Source organism: Ambystoma mexicanum, chromosome 12 (genome assembly GCF_040938575.1).
Source record: "Ambystoma mexicanum isolate Mex_15411 chromosome 12, UKY_AmexF1_1, whole genome shotgun sequence".
NCBI lineage: Eukaryota > Metazoa > Chordata > Amphibia > Caudata > Ambystomatidae > Ambystoma > Ambystoma mexicanum.
The window spans coordinates 875,311,458-875,328,419 of NC_090936.1; the positions used below are offsets into that span (position 1 = coordinate 875,311,458).

The 16,962-nt window shown below is 46.9% G+C and overlaps 1 protein-coding gene across 7 annotated transcripts in view; it reads left to right on the plus strand.

Annotated features, from left to right (window-relative positions):
- The window catches only part of GAS2L3 (growth arrest specific 2 like 3), a 412,693-nt gene extending 396,486 nt beyond the window's left edge, over nt 1-16,207 (plus strand). For all 7 annotated transcript variants that reach the window (XM_069629358.1, XM_069629355.1, XM_069629354.1 and 4 more), the window contains one exon: nt 13,714-16,207. In XM_069629358.1, the coding sequence (XP_069485459.1) occupies nt 13,714-15,003 (1,290 nt within the window). In that variant the 3' untranslated portion in view covers nt 15,004-16,207. The remainder of the gene's footprint in view (nt 1-13,713) is intronic.
- Nucleotides 16,208-16,962: the final 755 nt, after the last annotated feature.

A 16,962-nucleotide genomic window follows, 5' to 3' on the forward strand; every position in this document is an offset into this window, starting at 1 on the left:
GTGTTTGTTATATAAGCACTAAGGTAAGTAATTGTTCAGCAAGGCAAGTACTATAGCACACAATACATAACTTAAAAATACCAATGCATTATTCACAGTAAGTCAACCACTTTTCTAATAAGTTTTAGAATGTAGTATGCAATTCAAATGTAAGTAAAATACTTGTGAAAAGGGAGTTTTAAAAAAAAAACAAACGCAGGGGGTGCAGGCTGTATGGAAGCCTGAAAGCTTAGCTCCTGAGGAACAGTGAAAAGCGATTTCCTGAAGTCTGCCCAGCCCGCAGACCACTGAAACCTGACATCCTCGTAGTGGAAGGGGTCAGGCATCACCGGCCCGTGTCCTGCCAAAATTAGACCGTTTTGCCCCGGAAACGCTGCTGGCAAAGTGGCCTCCCCTCCCCTGGTGTGAAGGCCCTCTGGAGAGGGGCGCGGTGTGGCCACCTAGACACCTGGGACGCCCGACGTAGCGGCAGAGAACGTAGGAGAGCGCTGGGAGCCGCGGGGCACGGCGCCCGTCTAATCGGGAGCTGGAGTGAGCGGCTGGCGACTCGGGACAACCCTGCGACTAACCCAAGCAGCCGCCATGCAGAGCAGACGGTTGCACGCCTTGTCCCGGAGTTGCGGAGGCCCGTAGCAGCGTGGAGGAGCATCCCCGTTCAGAGCCCTGCCAGACAAGTTGAGGCTTGGGACACCCACTGCTCCAACGGGCGCCCCAGAGGAGGCATCAGCAGCGGCAGCTGTCGAGGGAGTGCGGTGGGGTGCGGTGGCGAGGCACTGCCCGCATCTTCAGGCACCTGGGAGCCGCGCACACACTCTCTGCGGGAGGGGTGGGCGCTGCCCTCCCCCGGATTTCTGCTTCCGCAATTGTGCCCCCCCCCCCCAACACCCCTCAACGAACTACAGACAACACCACACCCACTGTGGTGCCCAGACTGCTTCCCCCAGCATAAAGGACAGCACAAGCGCGGCTCGGAGGCGGGAGCCGGCGCGGTCATTGCTACGACACAGCCTTGGCGACTCAGCGGAGGATACCTCCGGAGCGCGGGCCCGGCAGTGCTACAAACAGCGAGGCGAACCAGGTCAGTGCCTGCCTGAAGCAGACAAATACAAAAGGCACCTCCGGGCACTATTGAGTCCCGTTACCAGGTAAGGACAACGGGCGCGCCAGACTGGGTTCCTGGTCCCATAAGCACCCGCAGTGAGCCACATGGAGACAGAATAATTGTCCACCTACCACCCCTCCCTACTGAAGGACACCCCAACATCTGGAAAGGGACACCACGACATGGAGCATTACCCAAATAACAGCTCCACGCTCTGGGGTCAGTGTCTGAAGGCCGTGTCTGGGTCTGCTGCGGAGGACAGGCAGGGAAGAAACTGCTTACCAGCAACACAGTAAGGAAGCTGTGAAACGGCGGGACCAGCTTGCCTGCAGGAGCTGTTGGGCAGAAAGCCCACCCCCTCTACCCTAGAGGGAGACGAGCCACGTCTCAAGCTTCGGCCTCGGGCCGTAAGGTTCATCACCCCACCAGCAGACCATGGCTAATGAATAGGGATGCAAGCCCCGGGAAGTTTGATAAGTAGATACTCACCCCAGGCTGCGAGCGTGCATGAAAACTGAGAACTATAATCAATCTCTTGGCGAAAAGAGCGTTGCGCCTTGCGACCTTGAGCAGCAGTGCAACATAGAGAAGGAGACAATTGCATAGCCCGCCTCCGCAGCGCCTGGTGAACATTAAAAACAACGAACCAGGAATCCAGTTGCTGAGCACGGAGCGAAGGGACAAAGATCGCGAACTACGCAAAAAGATGTACGGCAAAGGGCCGGCAGTAGGGCAAGGAACCCCCCGCAGAGGGAACAGCGCGAAGTCACCTGGGGAAGCAGTAGCCCAGAAACATGCTTCCACTATACGGGTAGCACGACAACAACCAGGCATCAATATTGAGAGCGCACCCCGCATGCAAGCTACCGCAGCTCCCTCGACTCTCCAGAGGCTGCAGAAGTACCGCCAGGAACCCACAAGCATGGCATCTCCAACCCCACAAGAGGACTCTGCCATCCCAGGAGGGGATCAGGAACTATCAACTAAAGCGGCCATCCACCTCCTGCTTGGGGAAATTCATGCATTCCGGACCAGTATGACAACTACAGTCCGCGTCCTGCAAGACAAGATTCACAGGATAGAAGACAAGGTCGAGGTGTTGGAAAATTATCAGCAATCTGCAGACATAGTGGAGATGAGGATGGAAGGCCGGTTCCAAGAACTTGAGCAGAAAAACAGAGACCTTGAGGCAAAAATCGACGATTTGGAGAATCGAGAGAGAAGGGCTAATATATGGATACAGGGCCTGAAGGAAGCCCCCTCTGAGAAACCAGCATTGCTCGAGAGAAGAATCAAGGACCTCACACCCCAATTGGAATTCGAAAGAGTTCACCGAGCAGGTGGTCCTCTGGGGGGCCCTAGATCAGTTCTGTCAAGATGCCACCACTATAAACATAGTGGAAATCCTGCAGAAAGCAAGGGAGCTAGACCCCATAGACTTCGAAGGATCTAAGGTCAGGATTTATCAGGACTTTTCGGCCGCCACCCTGGCCCGGAGCAGAGCATGCCGCCCCCTCATCCTATGGCTGCGAGAAAAAAGCACAAGATATAGGTGGAACCACCCGTTAGCCTTGGTCTTCACTTATGGAAATGAGGAATTTAGAGTCGCCTCAGGAGAGGAAGCAGAGCGAGTCCTCAAGACTCTGCACGCCGGGACCAACACCATCAACGATGAGGAAGTGCCGTCCTCGTCTGTGCCGTCCTCGTCTGTGCCGTCCTCGTCTGTGCCGTCCTCGTCTGTGCCGTCCTCGTCTGTGCCGTCCTCGTCTGTGCCGTCCTCGTCTGTGCCGTCCTCGTCTGTGCCGTCCTCGTCTGTGCCGTCCTCGTCTGTGCCGTCCTCGTCTGTGCCGTCCTCGTCTGTGCCGTCCTCGTCTGTGCCGTCCTCGTCTGTGCCGTCCTCGTCTGTGCCGTCCTCGTCTGTGCCGTCCTCAGCAGAGCCGACACGGAAACCAGCTAGCCCCTGACGACAAAAAAACAAGACCAAAGGTGGTAAAAGTTTTCAGAGATTGAATCCTCCATGACTGAAATGAGAAGAGTAGTCAGTACATGCTGAGAACATCCTTGAAGCTTTGCCGGGCTGGGCATAGGAATTAGTTGTCAATAAGCTTTCGCTTAAGATTTGGAGTTGATGGATGGTTGAAGGCCGAAGGGTTCTAAGGGCAACACCCGTTGTTGTGACCCTATGTTAACATCCAGGGCGTCTCCGCCAATGCAAAGAGATGGTACTCATCTTCCACTGTCCTTCATGATTTATTTTCTATTCTACATTCTTTCTTGGGGGCGGCTGGGGGAAGGGAGAGTTGGGGCCTGACCGAACTATGCTGGTTGCAGAAGACGCATTTCAATTAGCCAAGGAGACAAACAACAATGCGACACGTTGGGGAAACTAGCCGTTAGCTCAGATGTGTGGGACGATGGGGAGGTTGAGGCAATCGGAATAGGGTCCCTCAATGTGAAGGGGTTAAATTTGCCACAGAAAAGGTCCATGTTGAAGCGAACCTTCAAACTAGCCAATTTAAACATACTATTTGTCCAGGAAACGAAATATAAACAACTGGGAGAATTTGATATCAAGGGGGGGGGGAGACATAGGAGGTTCAATATGGGCTTCGGGGCCAGAAAAAAAGGGAGGGGTAGGCATATTTCTTTATCTAGACCTAATAGATCTCCCTACCTTAGCGCAGTAACTATGTTAAAGCACAGTACTTTATCCTACACTACATCTTCTTCACCGTACCCCACGGCCGCTTAATATGCTCCTGGGCCACCTAGCATTACCTTCTCAGATGTTTCTCACATTCTTCACCATACTAGCCTGGGAACCTATGCACACTGCCCACTTACAGCTCCCTAGCTCTACTACGCATAACGCATCCACTGTCATGATGACAAACCCTGCTAATAGTCGCTCTCTGAATCAGCCACCAGAACAGCTACCACCTTCCCAAAGCCACACTGTGGGATGGCTCCAGTTAAGTGACGCACTGTTTAGTGACACCCACATCCACTAATCTCTATCTAAATTCACCCGCCTTATGGCTTGAACACTTTGCCAAGAAACCCCTACCTAATCAACCTTGTGCTTTGCACCTAAGAAACTACAGACTGGGCTCTAGAACTCCCCGTGTTACCAGCTGTAGGCAGAAACCATGCACCCTGAGTCAGTCACCCTGAGCCTTCCACATCTCACCCCAAACCCAATCCCAACATCCTACCACACGCTCCTAAAGTTATGCCTATTAAGGGCACTCTAATCAATGCTAGGTCCCTCCCTGCTCATGCACTGGACATTGCAGACTTTATTCTTTATTCACTAGATGCGACTGCAACACCTCGCAATCTAGAGGGAGCGGAGTTGCCTTTATTCACAAAAATTCACTTGGTCTTAGAGCGATGCCCAGCCAAAAGATTCCCTGAGCTGAGATACTCTGTCAAGCTTCCCATCTCTCCTAATCAAACTGCCAACCTACATCTCATTTACAGACCGCCTGGCCCTGCCACATCCTTTGGAGACAACATCACATCCCTTTTATTAGATAATTCTAAAACTAAATCTCAAATTTTCATACTGGGGGACTTCAACTTGGGTTTCCAAGATCAGAACGACCCCACCGCGGCCGACCTTGAGAATACTCTAACTGACCTGGGGTTCTCTCACCACATTCTAGAACCTACTCACATTAAAGGGCGGACACTCGACTGGCTAGTAGACTCCAATTGCAACGTTAGCCTTCAGACCAATTCACCTCGCGCCTGGTCAGACCATCGTACTATTACCTTCAACATGCAAACTGTCCAATGCCCCAAACAGTCTATTGCTCCGGCCTTGCCTACTAGAAATAAAAGGGATATAACAAGAGACAAACTCCTCCCACTTATTCTTCCCTCCCTTTGCAAAGCGTCTGCTTCATACTCTGACCCTTCGATTTTAGCGGAAACCTATAACCATGTTATGCTCACAGCACTGAACTCAATCGCCCCAATCAAACTTAGGAAATCTAAACCGCATGCACATCTTAACTCGTGGTTTACACCACATCTGAGAGTGCTATGAAAAGAAAAACGCAATGCTGAAGCCCGTTGGAAAAGCCATCCTTCTGATGCCCATAAGGATAGTCTTATCATAGCTTCCATCAACTACAAAGAGGCCATCTTCCAGGCCAAAAAAGATACCTTTAACAAACGCATAACACAAGCAGAATCTAACACCAAAGAATTATTTAAGATTCTGAAGGAACTTGAATCGCCTGCTACTCCCCCTGATTCTTGCACCAAAGACAATAAATGGTGCTCGAACATACAGGACAAAATTGGCACCCTCCAAACTGAAATCAAAGTTAAGCAAAACTGTCTACAGACAGACAAGCAACTTAATACTCCTACGACTGTAATCACCCAGGCCACTCCTAACATCAATCCTTTCAGCTTCTCTCCACTCACTATTGCTGAAGTTGAATATATCATTAATTAAATCCAACCTTCCAATTGTCAAGGCGACTCATGCCCTGCCCCCGTTAGCAAGGAGGCCTCCCACGATCTAGCCCCATTTATTACTACCTTCATAAATTCATCCTTCAAAACAGGTATAGTACCGGACAACCTTAAGGAAGCCTGGATCATCCCTCTGCTTAAAAAAAACCTCCCTTGATCCTACCTTACCTACCAACTACAGGCCCATTACCACTGTCCCATTCATGCTCAAAATATTGGACCGTGCCGCTTACCTCCAGATCCAGGACTATCTGGAAGTCAACAATCTTCTTGGTTTAAGACAATCTGGTTTCCGGCCTAGGCATGGGACGGAAACCGCCCTAATGGACCTAAAAACACAGATTGTGGTACTGGAAGACAACGGGAAAATAGCCTTGCATATTATTACTTGATCTCTCTACAGCCTTTGATTTGGTTAATCACCATATCCTTTGCCAGCACCTCCTATTAGCCCCCAACTTTTCTGACACGGCCACCGCCTGGATCAGATCATTCTTAAGCAACAGATCTATGCAGGTTTTCTCTCCGTTGGCATTTGCGCAGCCTGCTCCCATTCACTGTGGTGTACCCCAAGGGTCCTGCGTGTCACCAAAACTTTGTGTTCACCAAACCTTTTTTTGATATTCTTGATTATCTGGGTGTCTCTTACACTAACTATGTTGACGACACCCATCCCCATCACGGGTGATTATGTAGTGGACACTAAAGCTCTGAATGAGGTTTACATGGTTATTCAGGCATGGATGGCACAACTTGAGCTTTGCCTCAATGACGACAAGACAGAGCTACTTATTCTTTGTTCACACCAATGTCTTAGTAAACTTGACCCACCCTTCAAGTCGTTCATCATTGATGGCAATGTCATTAAGGTCTCTAAGGATACCAAAACTTTAGGAATTTACCTCGATTCTACACTATCATTGTTCAGACAAACCAACGCTGTCAGCTCAGCATCTGCCTATACATGCAAACTTCTCTCTGCCTGTAGACCATTCTTGTCTACTCCCAATTGCATCACCCTGGCTAGAAATCTTGTCATGTGTAAGATTGACTAGTGCCAAGGTAAAGGGTGCTGCAATAGTCTATCTAACCTTAACAAACTGCAGAACAATGCCATTAGAGCAGCATTAAAAATACCGAGAAATCACCATATCTCTAACCACAGGCGCAATCTACATTGGCTTCCTGTTAAACATAGAATCTCTTTGAAAACACTTGCCCTGACTCACAAGTGCCTTAGCAACCAGGCCCCCATTTACTTAGCCAACCGACTCACACCCCACACTTCCACTCGGCCTATGAGAGTGGCCCAAGGCCACAATTTATACCTCCCTAGGTTTAAACTACAAAAAGCTGGTGGCACTAGTTTCCCGGTCCTGGCCTCTAAGCTCTGGGATACCCTTCCTAATGCTATCAGAGCCGAGCCTACCTTCCAATCCTTTAAGATCAAAACCAAAGGGTGGCTCTCAGCACAAAACATATGAGACATTTGACGCCATACTACGGCTTCTGCCACCTTAGCACTCAGCTGTATAGTTCACGCGTACATAACGCTTGTATCCCTCTTTGCAGATATCTCTTGTACGTAGATAATTTATCCTCCTGTGCCTATATCTTCGTGTGAACTTCCTATATTCTTTGCTTTACTTGTTAAAGGAACTGTCTGTAAATCCCTCCTGCTTATACATGCTTTATTCTATTTTATATTGTACATATTTTTGTCATACTGGAGTCCTACCTGCATGTTTACTGTAAGCTGGTAGAGACCTCTATTTTCTTTTTCCATGTATGTAATCGTAACTTTGCCTCTTATATGTGCCCAGATGCCCACGGGCCCGGTGCGCTATATAAATGAACAAAATACAAATACAAATATTGTACCGCTCATCCGGAGGACTTCATATAATGCGCCTATGAAGAGACCCAGGGGGAGCGTTTCTCATTTTGCACGGCTCGATTTGCTCCACAACGGTCACACTGTGCTCGTTTTATGCCCCGAATACCCAGCAGATACCGTTCTGTAGAGACCTCTTGGCAACCCTAGAAGGGGAGAGGGTGGCCCCCGGTCTGTGGTGGAGACTTTAACCAGATAATGGTCCCTTCCTTAGACTGGTGCTCCTATCGTGCAGGCACCCTTCCAAAAGCCCCTCCCCCCCCCCAAACCTCCAGACAATAAGGCGTTTCAGCACCTCATTTCAGCGCACCACCTCCTGGATGCATGGAGGATCACATACCCACGGAGTAAAGCTTTTACATTCTACTCTCCCCCACACCAAACATTTTGCCAAATAGACTACGTCTTCCTGGAAGGGAGTCTGGAATACCTCATCACTGAAGCAGCCATTGAAGTGGTGGGGTGGTTGGACCACGACATGGTCACGGTCAACCTAGACCTAGGGAATAATGCGCCAGTAGATAAACAATGGACGTGTAACGACATGCTCTTCAAGGACAGGCTTTTCCGAGAGACTTTGGATGAGGAGATACGGGAATTCTTCGAAAGAAATAATACAGATGAAACCCCCATCCCGACTGTCTGGGAGGCCGCCAAAGCAACAATAAAAGGCTTAATTATAGTGCAGGGCTCCTCAATTAAGAGAAAGAAGCTATTAAGAGAAACATAGGTCAAGCAACAGATAGTGGAAACAAAACAACGCCTTGTTAGAGAGAAGGGAGATTCAACCAAGGCAAGAGAGGAAATTAGAGCTCTCAGGCAGGAGCTTAAAGAAATATGGGAAGGTAAAGCATTAACCAGTCTGCGATTCGTTAAGCAAAAATACTTTCAGAAGGGGGACAAGGCTCATACGCTTCTAGCAGCTAGACTCAGGAAGGAGAGAGCAGACAGGGCAGTCCTGAAAATTAGGCTGATAAACCCAGCTGACATTACGGCAAGGTTTGCTCAATTCTACAAGCAGCTTTATACTTCCGACACAGTCCCCTCCCCAGATAGCGCCAAAGAATATATTTCCACAGACATTCCCCGCAATATCAAGTGCTGATAGAGATCGGCTAAATGGCCCAGTAACCACAGAAGAAGTTGATCATGCCATCTCCCACTTGAAGGCTGGCTCAGCACCTGGCTCTGACTGGTTCACCCCTGCCTACTATAAAAGATTCAAAGGTGCTTTAACCTCGTTCTTCACCCAGCTCTTTAACAACATTCTGACCCACCGTCCTTCACAGAGGCAAGGATCATAGTTATACCCAAAGAAGGGAAGGATAGATTGGAATGTGGCTCATACAGGCCAATCTCACTGCTAAATGTTGATGTTAAAATATACACCAGCATCCTGGCCAAGAGATTGGAGTTCTTCCTCTATTGATACATAGCGAGCAGGTGGGGTATGGCACTGAACGGCAGGGCGCAGATAATGTCCGCAAAACATTGGACCTTATGGCGTCCATCCTGGTAATGGAAAATGAGCCCACGCTGATTTCAGTCGACGCCGAAAAGCCCTTCGACCGGGTGGAATGGGGATTCATGTCAATTGTCCTACATAAAGCAGGTCTGGGCCCAGATTGGATTAGAGGTGCCCAGGCACTATACCAGGACACCCAGGCCAAGGTCGTGGTGAATGGGGTGGCATCAAAACAATTCAAACTGACCAGGGGCACAAGGCAGGGGTGTCCTCTTTCCCCGCTTGTATATGTTTTAGTTATGGAACCACTGGCGCAGAATATTAGGCAGAACGCCAGGATTAAACGGTTCCTTAGATATGGTGTTGAATACAAATTGGCACTATTCGCGGATGATGTGCTGGCCTATGTCACACATCCCGAGTAATCGATCCCGGCCCTCTTGCAAGAAATAGAAGAATACGGAGCACAATCAAGGTTCCGTATAAACCGTAATAAAACAACGATACTCCCCCCTTGCAAACCCAAATACACCGCCTGCCGTACCCCCACAAGAATGTCCATGGTACTAGATAGGAAATATTGGCAACATTGTAGAGTCAGTGTGGGAGAATAATTGACTTAATTCTCGTGACCTTCCCCATCAAGGAGAGCGGAAGTCTGCTCCAGAACGCCAACGAGCTGTCCAATGCAGCAAGCGTCCTGCTTGTGTTAGACATACTTTCCCTAGTGTTGTGGTGTATATCAAAGCCAAGATATTGGATGGTGTTGCGACACCATCCCAACCTACCATCAACTGGGTGCAGGAGTTGGTTGTTACCGTTTAGGGGAAACATGCATGATTTGTTCCAATTAATATGCAATCCTGACAATCTGCCAAAGTTCTCAAATATCTCTAGTATATATTTGAGTTTTGTTTTGGGGGTGTTAAGGCAGAGCAACACATTGTTGGCATATAAAGAGAGGAGTTGGTGCTCATCCTATCCATAGGCCCAGGTCTTCATATTGTTCTCCAACGCTCCCACTCCCCCCGCCCCCCCCCACCGTCGTCCTCCTTCTCCCGATGTGAACTGCGCAACTTTAATTATTCACTTTTCTAGAACACCTGCACCAACTCCCTCTCACTAATTTTTCCACTCTCTCTGCGAATGAGGCCACATCCGCTCTCTCCTCATTCCTCACCACCAGTCTTGACCAACTCTACCCTCTCACCTCCTTCCGCCCCACCTGCAAACCCCCCCCACCCTGGCGCTCTCCACATCCCTCCTCAATGCGCCTCCACCGCCTTGCAAGACGCTGGTGCTACCACTGCTTTCCAGCTAACCAGGCTACTTATTTCTCCTACCACACACTCTATGACAACTGCATTAAATCTGCCAAACAAACTTACCTTTCAGACCTCCTCCACACTCAATCTAATCACCCCCGTCGTATCTTTCAGACCTTGACTCGCCTTCTCTCTCACCCCCTCTCCTGACCCTTCTATTGCCTCACCTCTCTCAGCTAGTGATCTCGCTTACAACTTCTCCTCTAAGGTACACACTCTGTCAAGACATTCTACAATCCCCCTCTTATTCTCCCCCCTCCATCTCTCACCCCCCTCCACCACAGTTTCTAACTTCACTGCTGTCTCTGACTCTGAAGTCTCCCTTCGCCTGTCCAAAACTCACCCTACCGCTGCCCCTGGCGATCCCTTTCCCACCTCTCTCATTCCCAAAGTCTACCCGCTCCTAGTACCTTACCGTACCTCCTTTTTCAACATCTGTCTTGCTACCTCTACCTTTCCATCTGCCTTCAAACATGCAACCATCATTCCCATCCTGAAAAAGCCCTCAGCAAACCCTCTCCTGGTTTTAAACTTTCGCCCCATCTCCCTCTTACCCTTCCTATCCAAACTCCTTGAACGCCTTGTCTACTCCCAACTCTCAGCATACGTCTTTAACCTCTCTCTCCTCCCTCCTACTCAATCAGGGTTCCGCCCCCGCCACTCCACTGAAACTGCTCTCACCTCCGTCCTTAACTCCCTCCTTACAGCCCGCTACTCCAAACACTCTTCTGTCCCTATTCTCGACCTATCAACCGCCTTTGACACAGTAGATCAATATTTACTTCTTGACTCCCTCTCCTCCTTTGGCTTCAATGGCTCTGTCCTTGATTTGGTTCACCTCCTATCTATCCAACCGCACCTTTACTCTTTCTTGGGGTGGCTGCACCGCCTCCTCCTTCTCTCTCGACTATGGCGTTCCCCAAGGCTCCGTACTTGGCCCTTTTCTCTTCTCCCTGTACACCTCCCTTCTTGCTCCTATCATCTCTCCCTTTGGTGTATCTCACCACTTCTATGCTGACGATACTCAGCTTTTTCTCTTTTTCATCTTTCACCCCTGATATCCATCACAAACTCTCACCCTGCCTCACTGCCATCAAATCCTGGATGACTTCCCACTTTCTTACCCTGAACACTGAGAAAACTGAAGTTCTATTCTTTCCCGCTAATGTCCTCCCTCCTCCTTCCATTCTCTTTCCTCGCTCCCATCTCCCCCTCTGCCCACAATCTTGGTCTCCACCTTGACACTAACCTCTACTTCACTCACCACATCGCTTACCTCCAGGGCCTGTCGCTTTCACCTGTACAACATACGCAAAATATGTCCCTTCCTTACTTTCCACGCCACCAAACTTCCAATATCATCTTTAATCTTCTCTCATCTTTTCTAGTGCTCCGTGCTCCTCTTTGCCCTCCCTTCCTCACATCTAGCCCCTCTTAAATCCATCTGCCATGGTTACCAGACATTTGGTCGAAAAGAATTGGTCGACCAGACAAATGGTCGAACCAATTTGGTCGAAAACCAAATGGTCGAATTTTTTTTTTTATTATTTTAACCCTTTTTTTGGGGGGGGGGGGTCCCCCCAACCCCCTTTTTTTCTCTAAAAACCCCTTTTTTTACAAAAAGAAAACCCGAAAAATAAATATATAAATAAAAAATAATCGACCATTTGGTTTTCGACTAAATTACGTCGACCAAATGTCATTCGACCAGTTTTCAGTCGACCAAATGACTGGACACCTTCTGGCCATCCATTCTCTGTCTTCTTTACCACCAGGACTCTTATCTCTTCATCCCGTACCTCACTGGGCTGTCTCTCCTTTCACTCTCAACTCAAGTTCAACTTCCTCTGTCTTGTCTTCAAATCTCTCTACGGACTCCCCCCACCCCCCACCTCGCATCTCTCCTCTCCTTCTATTCTCCCTCTCGCCCTCTCTGCTTTGCTGATCACTTCCGACTTACTGTTCAGCCCACCCCTTGTGCACAATCCCGTTTCCGTTCCTTCCAACTTCTTGCTCCACTTCACTGGAACCTTCTCCCTCTCCGCTCCATCACCTCTTACTCCTCCTTCCACACTTCCTTAGAAACCCACCTACTCCAGTCACCTGCCTGACAGTTAACGGCTGACTTTGATCACTGGCCAGCACTGCTCAAGTTTATAATCCTGTTTGTTTCATGGTAAATTGTTCTGTACATTGTTCTCTGCTACACGATTCATGAGAAGAACTCACTTTGCTATGTAATATATTGCTTGTTCTATGTAGAGCGCTTTGGCTAAATACGCTATATAAAATTCAATAAATAAAATACAAATGGTAAAGAATATTGGGGAACGAGGGCATCCTTTTCTTGGTTCTACGTGATTTCGCCACCTGATTTTACATCGTGGGACTTTTCATCGCCACCCTTTCATCGCCAAAATTATTATTTATTTTTTTAGAGGGGGGCTGCGCCCCCCCAAAACCCCCCTTACTTAAATAAACATACCCCAACCCGCACAAACACCACCCCTAAAAAAAAATATTTTTAAAAATTTGCCGATGAAAGGGTCGGCGATGAAAAGTCCCACGATGTAAATACAGGCGACAAAATGCGTGTATACTCCTTTTCTTGTCCCTCATTGTACCTCTGAGATTGTTCCACCTGTTTGCACCCTAGCTATTGGGTCAGTATATATAGTAATTTGATCCATCTAATAATTGTCACCCAGGACATATAGTTTAAGAGAAGCGAACATCCATGTCCACCCTATTGTGCCAAATGCTTGATTATGCCTGACGTAAATTGCCCCATACACAAAATTGAAAGCAAGTTTAACTGCAACTAAAAAGATAAGAAGGGGTACACACGCACGCATGCAGTGATGGGGAAATCCACAGGAAGAAATTTAATTCCTATACATTTTTTTACTGGAAATAGGGTACTTTCCCCAAAGATTGGCACCACGTCTGGTAAAAATGTAGAAAATTGTTGTCACTGAACTGTTCACATTTTTTTCTCTTCCAATGTGAGCCTTGTTAACTGTTTCTTGAAATCTGGTCCATTTGCGCTTGCGAAGTGCGTATATGCCAATTGCATGTGATGCAAGCACACTTTTTCGTGAATGAACATGGGTTTTGAATGTGGTTGGTGGTGAAACATTGAAAGCTCAAAAGCAATTCTTTGTGAATTGGAGCCACTTTTGTTGCCATTACTTGCCTGGATCCACCTAATTTAGGGAAAGCTTTATTTTCGTTATTTATGTTTGTCCGCTTATACAGGATGTCGCATGTACTTTAAACGGCACATTCAGGCATTACCAAAGTGATTGACATTTGATAATTGGATTTTCCTACAGCTCAAATAATTGGAACCCTTTTAAATGGAGCACATGGAAATGTCTTTAGATGATAATGTAGATCTGTGTTTCTCCAAAAATAAGACTTTTCTCTCTTTCAGATGTTACATGGCAAACATGTGATGGTTCGTGTAGGTGGAGGTTGGGACACCCTCCAAGGGTTTCTGCTTAAATATGACCCTTGTCGAGTACTGCAATTTACAACTCTGGAGCAGAAAATTCTTCAGTATCAGAAAGGAGGTTCAAATTATAATAACTTTCTTCCATCAACGAATACACCAAAGACCCCAGTGATGAATCCTTTGTCAGCTATTAATGGATCGGAAAAAGAATCTTCCAAGCCCTCTACTCCAGTGTCCACTCGGAAAGGGACTTCCTCCCTCAATCAGTCGCCTGCTGTTAAATCAAGAAGAGATGCAAGATATACTCCAGTGAAAACCAATCGAGCAAATGATTTATTAGTTCAACATAAACTAGATGGCTTGCCCTCCACAAGATCCCCCGTACATTTTGAACCACATAGGAAAATTGCAAAGAAACTGGGAACTCCTGTTCAAACCTCTCCATCACCTTTTAAGGCAGCTACGAGCCCTTTCGTGCAGTCAGCCCCGAATAATACTCGTTCAGAGCCAACTAGAAAGTTTGCTCCATCGCCTTTTACTCCTAAACTTACTCGCAACATCAAGCCCTCTTTGCAGAGTTCTTCGCCTGCTTTGTTGCATACTGTGCCTTCGGACTCTTCAAAAGCATGTTCTTCCCAGTCTTCCACACCAACTATGGCTTTGAAACATAAACCTGTGCCATCCAAGTGTATCCCCACACAAAAGCCAACCCAGCCCACTTCTGTGAAACATAAACCATCAACAAATGCTGTTATAAAGCCTCGCGTTGTACATAAAAATACTAATCCCAAAGGCTCTTCCTCAGCTTTCCCAGAAACGGCCTCTGAGCACAAATCTATGAATAGCTACCAGTCAATTGGCGTTCCAGTGCAAGCAGTTCGAAGCCCAATGCAGAGTCTGAAAGCCTCACCGTCCAGTACGCAATCAGGCATGTTATCCTTATCTAGTAAACCTGGTAAAACTAAAGTGTCTGTTTTGGGTGTTGAATCATCAACGGTTCAAATGTCTACAGTGTCTAAAAAACATATTGCATTTAAAAGTAATTCAAGTAAGCAAACCGTTGGTAACGGTACAGTTCATGAGACTCGAAACGGAACAATAACTACTGTACGCACACCACTCGCTGTTGTGCGACTACAACAATCTTCGACCAAAACAAAATCATCTGCTAGAACTGAAAAGATTTTGACAACAAGCCAATCTCAAAAACATAAAGCTGAAAAGGCTGCTAAGGTTACAGCATCTAAACAAGAACATGGATTTACATAGGCAGCCACAATAGACTGTGCACTTTATTGTAAAAAAGTAAATCACTTTTTTTAAGGAAAAAAAAAAACTTTTTGAGGGGCAATAAGAAGCCGGAGAAATCATTGGCAATGCTGTATTTCTTGTTTCCTATTTTGTCACTTCCTCACTCTGCACAGTGACCTGCTCCAGTGTTGCTTATCATCACAAAATTACCTCCAATGGGAATTGAACATCTTGATCTTGCCGTTTCAGTGAGCAGCTGAATTTTAACTCTTCTCCTTACCATGGCACCCATTATACTGCATGTAGGTGGGTGTGGAGCTGAGAGTAGATTTGAAGCCGGCGGTGGGGATCCTTTGGGAGGTGGCATTGCAATATAGGTATAGAGTGGATGGCCACTTCAATAATGGGAGTAGTGTTGACATCTGGGGCATTTCTGGCTTTTCCTGCTTGATCGCGACCTGCGAGAACCCATCGTGAGGAATTGAGATCCAATACAGGGTGGGATCCTAAATTATGGGAGATGCATATTTTGGGTAATGATGAAAAGAGACATTCTGTGATTGAGTGGGAAGGGAGGGAGGGAGGGAAGGATAGTCAAGAAATCCTGATTGGCATTGAGGGACATAAACCAAATGATGTGCTCGTCGTTTTGTTTTAAGGCATGCAGGGGTATTTTCGTTTAGGCGAGAAGTTGCGGTTTAACAATCCTGTGAGAGGAATTTTATTTTGTCTTCAGCAGTTTCCTTCAACATTGCAGCATGTTGCTATTTTGAAAAGCTGCCCCGAGTTATGTTTTTAATGTGTGGAATGTTAGTTCTGGCATTGGGTACTCAGCAGTATTTTAATGAGTCCATGGGTAGTATCTTCTGGGAGTGCCATTTATAGCCACATTAAATATATGTCAAGTTCGTCCACCAAATCATGGTTTGTAATTTTAGTAGCTGAGGCTATCCAGAAGAGCCATAAGGCCACCGATTTAGGTCCCATTAAGAAGCATTCATCCTTTCATTTTATCAAATGGCACCTCTAACTTTGTGTCAACCTTTGTAATGAGGCCTTCATGAGTTATTTTTATTTACTGTACCTACTGCTATTGTGTGCTGTGGAATTCCGTTGGAACAACTGACCATCTTTCTGGTATTGTAAATCTCAATTGTTGACTGTACTGTAAAAATATTTTATCAAATAATAAATATATATTTACTGAAAGAAATTAACTCCATTCTGCTGGTGGGCACTAGAGTTTTCAATTACTTTTTTTCATTTTGCCCTAACGTAATGTGTCTACGCATCCTAACAAAAACATCTTTCAGGGTGTATTGGAAAATAGATATAGGATAAAATAACAGTTAAATGTACAATGCAAACAACGGTTATTATAGACAGTTGTACATTTACGTCCCATTGTCTTTCCTTTACACTAGTCCCCTAGGTACAGGATCCAAGCCTTGTGCAGCTATTTGTTTTTTTTTTAACTTAAAAACCCGGCTGCTGTAGCTATTCATCACTGCTTTTTTTCCTATTGTAAACTTTTTTTCTTCTCGTGTGGTGTTTCCTGGTGCCATTCTTTTTCACCACCTGTCCAGTCGTAGCTCCACAAATGCTAGTCCACCAACTTGGATTTTTCCAGTGTGACCATTGTTTGTGTAGAAGTAGCTGTGCCCTCTACTCTGTGCACTGCTACTTCTCGCTCTGTTGTATTGGCAGTAAATGCCAAGCGACCTCTGCAAAGTTACCTAAAAAGCAGATAGGACCATGTTATGTACCTCAAGGTCCCTGCCGGCCTAAGAAAGTTCTGCCCACGAGAGATTATCCAGATATGCCATGTTCACAGCCTCAGAGCAGTGGCTTCTCCCAGATTCCTCTAGTTCATCTGAGGATGTACCATAGTTCTGCCTGGGGTATGTACCTCTTATACCGGTCAGTTAACTAAGGGTTCATACCATGAAAGGATTACAAAACCATACATTTCATGTG